Here is a 12180-nt window from a genome sequence, read left to right as displayed (position 1 = left end):
CTGCAGTATGGGAGACAGCTGTCACTCCACAGCTTCGCCTACTTCTTGTTTGGTTTTTTGTGTGGTTTTGTTTTGTTTTTTTGAGACAAGGTCTCATTCTGTCACCAGGCTGGAGTACAGTGGTACAATCCTAGCTCACTGCAGCCTCCAACTCCTGGGCTCAAGCAATCCTCCCTCCTCAGTCTCCCAACGTCCTGGGATTACAGGCAGGTGCTCTGCCTTTGGGCTGCTGGTTAGGCCATCAGTGGAAAAGTCAGTAATTTATGCATTCCCTGGAAAATGTCAGGTGTTTACTGTGAGGTACACATGACAGGCTGTCTCTGTAAAGTCATCATCAGTGCCTGTTAGCATGTCTGGCTAGCCTAGGCCAGGTGGCTCATACCTGTAATCCCAACACTCTGGGAAGCCGAGGCAGGCAAATCACTTGAGGTTAGGAGTTTGAGACCAGCCTGGCCAACATGGCAAAACCCCATCTCTACTGGAAATGTAAAAACTAGCCAGGCATGGTGGTGTATGCCTGTAATTCCAGCTACTCCAGAGGCTGAGGCATGAGAATCATTTGAACCCAGGGAGGCAGAGATTGCAGCGAGCTGAGATTGCACCACTGTACTCCAGCCTCGGTGACAGAGCAAGTCTATGTCTCAAAAAAAAAAAAAAAAAAGAAAAGAAAAAGAAAATTACACTAGGTACTATCTGATACACAGAAAAAATATATAACATATTCTAAGTTATGAAGCATGATAATAAAATGAACAACCAAACTAAAACCTAGAATGTTACTGATACCATTGAGCATCCCCTAAGCCCCTGCCTCCTCTACCCCTAGAGGCACCCACCACCCTAAATGTGGTAGCTTTCGAGCCCTTTCATTCATTCATTTATATTGAGATATAGTCAGCATACCATAAAATTAACCATTTAAAAATGCACAATTTCGCTGGGCACAGTGTCTCATGCCTGTAACTCCCACTTTGGGAGGCCGAGATGGGCAGATCACCTGAGGTCAGGAGTTTGAGACCAGCCTGGCCAACAGGGCGAAAGCCTACCTCTAATACAAATGCAAAAATTAGGTGGGCGTGGTGGTGCGCATCTGTAATCCCAGCCACTCGGGAGGCTGAGGCAGGAAAATCACTTGAACCTGGGAAGCAGAGTTTGCAGTGAGCCAAGATCACATCACTACACCCCAGCCTGGGTGACAGAGGAAGACTCTGTCTCAAAAAAAAAACAGTACAATTCATGGTTTGTAATGTATTCATAAAGTTGTGCAACCATCACCACTCTCTAACTCCAGAACCTCTTCATCATCCCAGAAAGAAACCCCATATCCATCAGCAGTCATTCCCCACTCCCCACAAGTCCCTGGCACCCACTAGTCAGCTTTCTGTCTCTGTAGATTTGCTTATTCTGAACATTTTATATAAATAGAATCATAGAGTATGTGCCCTTTTGTGACTGGCTTTTTTCGTTTAGCATGTTTTCAAGGTTCTTTCATGTTCTGGTATGTGTCAGTCCTTCATTCCCTTTTACAGCTGAATAATGTTGCATTGTATGATAGATCACATTTCATGTATCCATTCATCAGCAGCGGGGCATTTCAGTTGTTTCCACTCCCTTACTTTTGTTAAGCTACTTTTACTGCATGCGATGAGTCCCTGAACAATGTATTATTTTGCTTTACTTGTTATTGAGCTTTATAAGAAGTCAGACAATATCAGAAGTCGGTGAGAGCCAGGCACAGTGGCCGGCCCCTAATGTAATTTTCTAAAGAATACGTGTCCACTTTTTTTCCCCAAATAGATGGAGGGCTATGGCAGGAGTTGGGGGGCCTACTCTGCACACATCTCAAAAGCACGTCAGGGAACACGCTGGTGTGGGTGGGGGAGGGTGGGAGCCCCAAGTCCCCACCTTGGCCCTTACCTCCTCCGACACAGCAGCCTCCACCACGCCGGCTGCATAGGCCTGCAAGCTGTCATTGTATCCGCCACTCGTGCCCAGCTCCAGAAAGGCCCACCTGGAGGGGAAGGAAGGGACAATCAGTGAGTGGCAGAGGCCCCCAGCTAGACACACGGCATCTCCAGGCTTACACCATGAAAACGACACAGTGGTCAGTAGACACTCAGGTGAATGTCCGTCTGTCCATCTTTGTGAGCTTGTAGGATTAAATCCCTCCAAGAGGAACTACTGGCTCAAAGGGCACATGTATTTTTGATTTTTGTAGATATTGACAAACAGCCTCCCCAAAAAATGTAGGACCCATCTACATTCCCTCACCCACAATAACACCAGCTAACATCCATTAAGGATGAGATGTTAGCTCTGTGCCAAGCCATGTTCTAGTCACTTTCATGTCTATTAACTCATTGAGTCCCTGTGATAATCCTATAATCCTATAAGGTGGGCAGAGTTATCGTCCCCATCTTGTCCCTTTTGCAGAAGAGGAGGAAATTAACACACAGACTTATGTCACATGCCACCCCCACCCCTATGTCCATGCCCTTTGCCAGGAGACTACAGTCCTCCACCAATGGCCAAGTATCCTTCCCTGTTCCTTCATTTGGGCTTGGTTGTGTCACGTGACCTGCTTTGGCCAATGGGATGTGGATGAAAGTGACAGCGTGCTGGTTATAAGATTAGCCTTCAGGAAGCCTCGCTTGCCCCTTTGTGCCTCTGCCATCACCATGGGAAGAACAAGTCCCAGCCAGCCCACTGGTACCGGGGATATGAGAGCCACACAAGCACACCAGGTCTGTAGAGCTGCAACATGAAGTACCGCTGCCCCAGCAGCCCCACAAATCCATGAGGATTAATGTTGTTGGTTTAAGCCCTTGGGTTGGGGCTGGTTTATCACACAGCACTGCTGCCCAATACTAGCGGATACACCTGAAAGGTCAGAGTTGGCAGGGGCAGGATTCACTTCCAGGCAGGCTGGCTCCCACTCCTCTGAAGGAGCGCTTCTCAACCTCTGCTGCATATGCAGGTCACCTGAAGTCCTGGTTAGAAGGCAGATTCTGATCAGTTCTGCGATGGGGTCTGAGACTACATTTTTTTTTTTTTTTTCCTGAGACAGAGTCTGGCTGTTCCCCAGGCTGGAGGACACTGGCATGATCTCAGTTCACTGCAACTTCTGCTTCCTGGATTCAAGTGATTCTCCTGCCTCAGTCTCTGGAGTAGCTGGGATTACAGGTGTGAGTCACCACACCCAGCTAATTTGTGTATTTTTAGTAGAGACAGGGTTTCACCATGTTGGCCAGGCTGATCTTAAACTCCTGGCCTCAAGAGATCCGCCCACCTCAGCCTCCCAAAGTGCTGGGATTATAGGCACTTTGTTAAGCTACTTTACAGTAGCTTAAGGCCACTGCGCCAGGGTTTTTGTTTGTTTGTTTGTTTTGAGACAGCATCTTGCTTTGTCACCCAGGCTGGAGGGCAGTGGCATGATCTTGGCTCACTGCAGCCTCCAGCCTCCCAGGCTGGGTGTGGTAGCACGTGCCTGTAGTCCCAGCTACTCTGCTGGCTGAGGCATGAATCGCTTGAACCTGGGAGGTTACAGTAAGCTAAGATTGTGCCACTATACTCCAGCCGGGGTGACAGAGTAAGACTCTGTCCAAAAAAAAAAAATTATTCCAACAACCCTATGACATGGGTTTTATTCTCCCCATTTTACAGATGTAGGGAACCGAGGCTCCCACATAACACAGTGAGATGAAGTGATTTGCCCAAGGTCACACAGCAGGTGAGCAGCAGAGCTGAGACTAACATTCTTGAGTGCATGCTCTGCACCTCTAACTCAACTCAGGTTTGCGGGGGAGTGTTGGGGGCAAGGAGGTATAGTTCTTATCAAATGCAGATGACAGCCATGAACTTCGGGCTAATGATTCACATATCACAGATAAGGACAGAAAACAACTAAGATTTTAAATTGCAAGGACAATGGAAGACAAAGAGTTTGGGTTTGGGGTCCCTCCAACTTGGTCTGAATCCCTGGGTAGATCCCTTCTTGGTTGTGTACCTTTGGGCAAACTGCTTTACCTCTCGGGGCCTCGGTTTTCTCATCTGTAAAACGGGCGAGTGACTCCCCCTTCAGAGGACTGCTGTGGCATGTGCCAGGAGAGAACACACATTATGCACTCACCAAGTATTTGTCTCATCAAGAATCTGAGAGGGGATGGCGCAGTGGCTCACGCCTGTAATCCCAGTGCTTTGGGAGGCCGACGTGGGAGGATCACTTGAGGCCAGGAGTATGAGACCAGCCTGGGCAACAAAGTGAGACCCCCCTCTCTACAAAAAATACAAAATAAATTAACCAGGTGTGGTGGTGCTCTCCTATAGTCACAGGAGGCTGGGGCTAAGGTGGGAGGATTGTGTAAGCCCAGGAGGTCGAGGCTGCAGTGAGCTATGATCGTACCACTGTACTCCAGTCCAAGCAGTAGAGCAAGATGCTATCTCATTTAAAAAAAAAAAAAAAATCTGAGAGGGTAGGAGTTTGAGAAGACCCGATGAATGTGATGATGGGAGGAAGATTATAACAGGGCCCAATATGCAGATCCCTCATGATAAAAGCTGGCAGTGGATTAAAGGAGACCTTGGACAAACTGCATAAAACCAAAAACACTGTGCAGTTGTGAGCCCCAGTAGTAACTGAGTGGCCAGTGGCCTCCTCCAGGGCACACCTGGTGAGAGCTGCCCCTTCTAGCAAGGGTGGGCTCCGCCAAGGCCTCGGCACTGAGGCCCCGGAGACGGGCAGCGGTTAGGAACCCATTCCCTGGCCGGATGCTCATACAGCCCTGCAGAGATGGGCATAAGGGCCCTTCTTCACAGCAGGACTTTTCTCCAAAGCCAGAAAAGATGGGCCTTCCCGAAACGCCCACCGTTAGGGGCCTGATACAATAATCACACACGCTGTGGCGGGCTGATGTGCTGATGAGCAAAGAGGTCAGAGATGAAGTTCAAACAAAAGTAGAGAAGTCCAAATGGTAGCCATAGGCTAAGCCCATATGTAAATGCATCACACAACACATATGCCTATACATTTATATATATGGAAGAAGGTTTAGGCCTCTTTATGCATAGAAATTTCTGGAAGAACGAGCTAAAAGGCCAGGCGTGGTGGCTCACGCCTGTAATCCCAGCACTTTGGGAGGCCAAGGCGGGTGGATCACGAGGGCAGGAGATCGAGACCATCCTGGCTAACACGGTGAAACCCCGTTTCTACTAAAAATACAAAAAATTAGCCAGGTGCGGTGGCCGGCGTCTGTAGTCCCAGCTACATGGGAGGCTGAGGCAGGAGAATGGCGTGAACCCAGGAGGCGGAGCTTGCAGTGACCCGAGATCGCACCACTGACTCCAGCCTAGGCAACAGAGCAAGACTCCACTCCAAAAAAAAAAGGAAAAAAAAAGCTAAAAATGTTTATATCTAGGAAGAACGGTAGGAAGAGGTTTTTACTTCCCATATCCCATATCCCCTCTTTCTAAACTGCTAGAAATTTGTTTTGTTTTCTTTTGTTTTGTTTTGATTGAGATAGGGTCTCACTCTGCCACCCAGGCTGTAGTGCAGTGGCGTGATCACAGCTCACTATAGCCTCACCTGGACTCAAGCAGTCCTCCCGCCTCAGCTTCTGAGAGGCTGGAACTACAGGTAGGCACCAACCATGCCCAGCTAATTTTTTATATTTTTTGCAGAGACAGGGTCTCACCAGGTTGCCCAGGCTGGTCTCAAACTCTGGGCTCAAGCAATCCTCCTGCCTCGGCCTCCCAAAGTGCTGGCATTACAGGTACAAGCCACCGCGCCTGGTCAGAACACTTTAGACTGCATCTATAACTAGATGTACTTTTTTTTTTTTTTTTGAGACGGAGTCTCGCTCTGTCGCCCAGGCTGGAGTGCAGTGGCCGGATCTCAGCTCACTGCAAGCTCCGCCTCCTGGGTTCACGCCATTCTCCTGCCTCAGCCTCCCGAGTAGCTGGGACTACAGGCGCCCGCCACCTCACCCGGCTAGTTTTTTGTATCTTTTTTAGTAGAGACGGGGTTTCACCATGTTAGCCAGGATGGTCTCGATCTCCTGACCTCGTGATCCGCTCGTCTCGGCCTCCCAAAGTGCTGGGATTACAGGCTTGAGCCACCGCGCCCGGCTAGATGTACTTATTAAAGACTACTCTTCGGCCAGGCACAGTAGCTCACACCTGTAATCCCAGCACTTTGGGAGGCTGAGGTGGGCAGATCACTTGAGTTTAGGAGTTCAAGACCAGCCTGGCCAACATGGTGAAACCCCATCTCTATTAAAATTACCAAAAGAAAAAAAAAAAATAGCCAGGTATAGTGGCGCACACCTGTAATCCCAGCTACCAGGGAGGCTGAGGCAGGAAGATCACTTGAACCTGGGAGGTGGAGGTTGCAGTGAGCCAAGATCATGCCACTGCACTCCAGCCTGGGTAACAGAGCCGACTATCTCAAAAAAAATAAATCAAACAAAGACTACTCCTTATTCAGAGAGTATGTCCTTTCTGCTTGTTTGCTCTAAAATTGCCAATCTTTTATGAGATAAACACTGACAGGGGTTGACAAATATTGCTCTGCTTTGTTTTTAATGCACTTGCTTGACAAAAAGTTGGCAGCAGTAGATCTGTTTCCTCAATCTTTTTTTTTTTCCTGGAAAATCTATGGGCTGCGATTTCATGCCAGGGGCAGCTAATGTCTCGAAGATGACTCAAGAGTCTAATCAAGGTGCCTCTTGAAAGAAGCCACATTTGAAAAAGTCGGACCACTGATATGAGCAGGGTGCCACAAATAGCTCACAAATATCAGCAACCCACTTCCGCAGTGTAGTATGGCCTTGGACGCTCTCCATTATGCAGGATGCCCCCCGTATCTGTGTCTATCACTCCTATCTCAGCCTAAGTTTTTTTTTTTTTTTTTTTTTTGAGACAGGGTGTCACTCTGTTGCCCAGGCTGGAGTGCAGCAGCACAATCACAGCTGGCTGCAGTCTCAACTTCCCAGGCTCAAACGAGTAGCTGGGACCACAGGCATGCGCCACTACACCCAGCTACTTTTTTAATTTTTTGCAGATAGGATTTCACCATGTTGCCCAAGCTGGTCTCAAAATCCTGGTCTCTCACCATCCTCCTGCCTCGGTCTCCCAAAACATTGGGATTACAGGCGTGAGACACAGCGCCCGGCCTCCTTTCTCATTCTCGATGGTATAAATTCATCTCTTGTGACTGTTCAAAGAAATAGCTGGGCCTTATTTATCGATTTTACTGGGCTGGTTTTGCCTGCTGGTTGGTGGATTTGGGATGCTTCCCCATTTACTAATTTGTTAATTCCCTCTTATTTTGATTCACTGCCTCTCTCAATGAGATGGTGATTTACTTTAAGCAACCTCATCAATAAGGTGCTGGTCAGTGGGATCAGATCAGGGAAGGAAGACAAAGTAAGGTTGGAGGATACAGCTTCCCCAGGACCAAAGCCAGAGCTAGATTGAGGCAGGTTCTGCTCCTAGTGACACCTCTGCTCTCCAAGCACCAAATCCTAAATGTTTCCAGGCTGTGTAGGGGTGTTGGCCCAAAGTCAGATATGGCACAACTGAAAGAAGGTACCGAGCACAGTGGCTCACATCTGTAATTCCAGCATTTGGGGATGCTAAGGTGAGAGGATCACTTGAGCCCAGGAGTTCAAGACCAGCCTGGGCAACATGACAAGACCCTTGTTTCTACAAAAAAAAATTTTTTTAATTAGCCAGGCATGGGGGTGCGTATCTATAGTCTGAGCTACTTGGGAGGCCGAGGTGGGAGGATTTCTTAAGCCCGGGAGTTCAAGGCTGCAGTGAGCCGTGATCACACCACTGCACTCTAGCCTGGACAAGAGAGTGAGACCCTGTCTCAAAAAAAAAAAAAAAGAAAAACAACAACAACAACAAAAACCTTTTTAAAATATTAAAAAGACAAAGGATTATGGAGTAGGGAGAATTTATCCTGATAATCCCAGGATCCCCAGTGGCAAAATCTGGGGATTTCACCAGGAAGGAGGAGGGATCCCAATTCTGAGTGAACAGAGGCATCACATCCCTGCCCCCACCCTCCGAAATAAGACACAGAGTCCCCCACAGATCAGAGATTCTGCTGATCAGGAGCCAGGACACCCCCTATGACTTTCTTCCATCTGACCCTGAGTCCTCAAGCAGCTGTCTCTGAGGACTTCAGTTTCCTGCCTATAAAATGGGGCTCGCTGTATGGTTTTCCCCACATCAGAGCCTCAAGTGCTGGCAAACTTGAGGGAAAGGGGCATGTGAGCGTAAGAGGAGGGGACGAGAGAGGGTGCCGAAAACAAGCCAGAAAGGCCGAGACGGGCAGATCACCCGAGGTCAGGAGTTCGAGATCAGCCTGGCCAACATGGTGAAACCCCATCTCTACTAATAATACAAAAATTAGCCAGGCATGGTGGCACACATCTGTAATTTCAGCTACTCGGGAGGCTGAGACACAAGAATCGCTTGAACCCAGGGGGCGGAGGTTGCAGTGAGCCAAGACTGTGTCCCTGCACTCCAGCTGGGCAACACAGTGAAACTATGTCTCAAAAAATAAAATACAAATAAAAATAAACAAACAGTGCTTTCTGTGACCCCAGTGAATTTCCATGACCCTTTTGGCCCTACCTTGAGATGAAGGAACAGGTTCAGAGAGGTGAAGGGATTTGCCCAAGGTCACACAGCAGAGGGGCTGAGCCTGGAAGAACTTTCCATCCAGCACAATCAAGGAAGCCTTCTCTCCACTTCCATGTTTACCATAGTCAAGAGCAACACAGCCCAGCAGGGGCCTCCAGAGGCCAAAGCCCCCTGCCCATGCTGGGCCTCGCTCCTGCCCCTCCTCTCCTGCACAGTTCTGTCATGCCCTCTTGATTCTGCTATGCAGGGCCAAAAACATGAGTGAGTCAGCAAATAATGGGTCACCAGATCCCAGAGTCCCGGTGGCCCCCGAGGCCAGCCATAAAGCTTCAGTTCCCTCCACAGATGCCAGCTCACTCTGTGGCCTCCTCTCTCTGGGAGCCTTCCCAGATTGACCCCCCACCCAGCGCCCCTGTGTCTGCAGCTAACATCTCCCCCAAATCTCACATCTGTTTGATGTACCCCCCAAGTGCCACCAGAATGGGGGTGTCCTCGGCATCCTGTGTCTCCCCAACACCTGCAGAAGTCAATGCATGCCAGCAAAATGGATAGGGGCTACAGTGGGAGGAGGCCCTTTCTGCTGCAGAGGGCACAGTGGTCTGAGCACAGACCACATCCTGCGCATATCCTAGTGCTAGGGTTCCCTAGCATCATCTGGGCACTAGGATATGACGGATGCACCCTGGGTTCCCTAAGATCCCCCAGCACAGCCTGGATCTAGCATCTGGGCCCTGCTGACAAGACTTTGAAGCTGATCCTTCCCACTCCCACTGACTCTGATTTCCCTTCTGTTGCTGTCTTTCCCACTGAGTAGGGACTCCCACCTTGCTCAGTTGTGTCCCTAAGGCCAACCATCAGGATAATGAATAAATGAATGGGCACAAGCCCTTGTACAGAACTTGCAGCACGTGATCACCCAACTAGAGCGCATCCTCAAAATCTGGGCCACAGATGGGGAAACGGGAGCCCAGACAGGCGGAGGAGTTAGGTGAGACTCACACATCAGAATTGCCTGCATCCCAGCAATAAAGATGGTGAGCATGGCTGCCAAACACAGCATCCAGCCAAGGACTTCCCCTTGGACTAGGACACAGAAGACAAGGGAGGAGCAGAGCCCTAGCAAGGTACTAAATGGGTCTATGTGACTTTAGGGACCCTCTGCTTTTGGACTGGCCTGGAACCCAGGTTCAGTCTTGCTGCCCTGGCACTGGAAGGGAGGCAGGGGGCTGGCACCCACAAGAAAGCCACAGCCAAGCAGGTGAGAGTTAGCCTCCTGCTGAGTTCTCATCATCCCCGAGGCCTGGGGACAGGGGCTGGCCTCCATGGGGTGAGGGGGCAAAGTCTGGGGAAGGAAGCTGGTCCCCGTGGGGATAGAAGTTACCCACCAGCCATAGACCTGGTCCAGATGCAGGCACTGTGACCTTGGTGGTGGGGAACTGGCCTCTTGAGGACAGAAGTACTGTCACCACTGGCTGAAGGCAAGGGACAGGCCCCATGAGGTGAGGGATGCCGCAGTGGCCCCCTCCCAAATAGGGGACCTGGTCCACAGGGCGGTGCTGCAGCCTCGGGAGTAGCTGACCCCCAGAGAAACGGGCCCTCCCACCTGGCAAGAGGCCGGTCCTGGGAACAGGAGAGGTCCGGCGCCACGCACCCCCCCTCCCCCGATGGCCCCGCGTGAGGACAGGCCAACCCTTACCCGGTCTCGTGGATGGAGTTGGTGAGGTTGGCCCAGGCCACGGCGTCAGGGTGGCGGCCGTCCACCAGAAGCAGCTGGCCCGTTGCGGCGTCCAGGAGCACCGAGCGGCTGCGGGAGGCTGGAGTGACTGGCCCATCGTGCGCCCAGCGGCCCCCCGGCGCCGGGATCGCCCCCGCCAGGCCGCTCAGGAACAGCCCTACCAGCAGGGCCAGCACCAGGGCCAGCGCCAGCGCCCGCGTCAGGGCCCGGGCCAGGGGGCTGCCGGAGGAGCAGTACATCTGACCCACCATTACGGCTCAATGCCGCGCGCCGCAGCCCGGGTCACGTGACTGCGCCCCGCCGTGGGCGGGGCCGAGGGCGGGCGGGGCCGAGGGCGGGCGGGGCCGAGGGCGGGCGGGGCCGAGGGCGGGCGGGGCCGAGGGCGGGCGGGGCTTGGGCCGAGTTTTTCCGGGGTGGGAGGGGCTGGGGTGAGGGGAGGCCTACTGGGCGGGAGCCACCTTAAAGGGCCCGGCCGCCCCTTCCACCTACGCAAACCCAGTTTAGCACACTTCCCCCAACTTTTTTTTTTTTTTTTTTTTTTTGAGACAAGACAAAATCTCCATCTGCCACCCAGGCTGGAGTGCAGTGACACGATCTCGGCTCACTGCAACCTCCGCCTCCCTGGTTCAAGCGATTCTCCTGCCTCATCCTTCTAAGTAGATGGGATGACAGGCGCGCACCACCATGCCCAGCTAATTTTTGTGTTTTCAGTAGAGACGGGCTTTCGCCATGTTGGCCAGGCTGGTCTTGAACTCCTGTCCTCAGGTGATCCGCCCGCCTCAGCCTCCCAAAGTGCTGGGATTACAGACTTGAGCCACCGCATTTGGCCAGATTTATTTAATGGTATTTGCCATTTATTTAATACAGTTATCTAATGCAGAGTCTTTATTCCAACTTTGCCTATTGTCCTTCAAGTGCCCTTTTTTACATGTGTGTGGGAAAAAGCTGTCTAACTACTACTCAAAACCTAGATGCCATGGGGCGCAGTGGCTCATGCCTGTAATCCCAACACTCTGGGAGGCCAAGGTGGGCAGATTACTTGAGTTCAGGAATTCAAGACCAGCCTGGGCAATATGGTGAAACCCCATCTCTACTAAAAATACAAAAAATTAGCCGGGCGCGGTGAGGTGTGCCTATAGTCCCAGCTACTCCGGAGACTGAGATAGGAAAATCACCTGAGCCCTGGAGGTCGAGGCTGCAGAGTCGAGATTGCACCACTGTACTCCAACCTGAGCAACCAGAATGAGACCCTGCCTGTCTCAAAATAAATAAATAAATAAATAACCTAGATGCAATGAAAGATTAATGCATTTGACTGTATAATTTTTTAACTTTTTCGTGTCAAAAAAAACTCAATAAGCAAAGTCAAAAGATATCTGACAGACTGGGAGAAAGTATTTGCAACATATATCATATCCCTAATATATCAGGAACTCTTAAAATTTGAGAGGGAAGGCCAGGTGAGTGGCTCATGCCTGTAATGACAGCATTTTGGGTGGCCAAGGTGAGAGGAATGCTTGAGCCCAGCAGTGTGAGACCAGCCTAGGAAACCTGCCAAGACTCTATCCGTATAAAATATAAAAATTAGCTGAGCTTGGTGGTGCACACCTGTAGTCCTGTTGCAGGAAACTGAGGAATGCAGAGACCAATATGAGAGAACAGGAGGATGTTTATTTTAAGGTACACACTGGCTCAGTGGATTCATATCCAAAAAGCTGAGCCTAGAGCGAAGATATTGTGGGGTTTTTATAAGCAGACTTACAAAAGTAAAACAAAAGTAGTTAATCATATAG

General features: G+C 50.5%; 1 protein-coding gene across 2 annotated transcripts in view; it reads right to left on the bottom strand.

Moving 5' to 3' along the window:
* The window catches only part of PLBD2 (phospholipase B domain containing 2), a 28271-nt gene extending 17610 nt beyond the window's left edge, over window positions 1-10661 (bottom strand). For both annotated transcript variants that reach the window (XM_005572326.5, XM_045366027.3), the window contains exons 1-2: window positions 10349-10661; window positions 1918-2011 (exon numbers count right to left, since the gene is read on the bottom strand). In XM_005572326.5, coding sequence (XP_005572383.3) covers window positions 1918-2011; window positions 10349-10638 — 384 coding nt within the window. In that variant the 5' untranslated portion in view covers window positions 10639-10661. The remainder of the gene's footprint in view (window positions 1-1917; window positions 2012-10348) is intronic.
* Between the last annotated feature and the right edge of the window lie 1519 nt (window positions 10662-12180).

Source organism: Macaca fascicularis, chromosome 11 (assembly GCF_037993035.2).
Source record: "Macaca fascicularis isolate 582-1 chromosome 11, T2T-MFA8v1.1".
NCBI classification, from domain to species: Eukaryota; Metazoa; Chordata; class Mammalia; order Primates; family Cercopithecidae; genus Macaca; species Macaca fascicularis.
The sequence above is the reverse complement of the archived record's forward strand: the minus strand, read 5'-3'. Positions and strand labels throughout refer to the sequence as shown.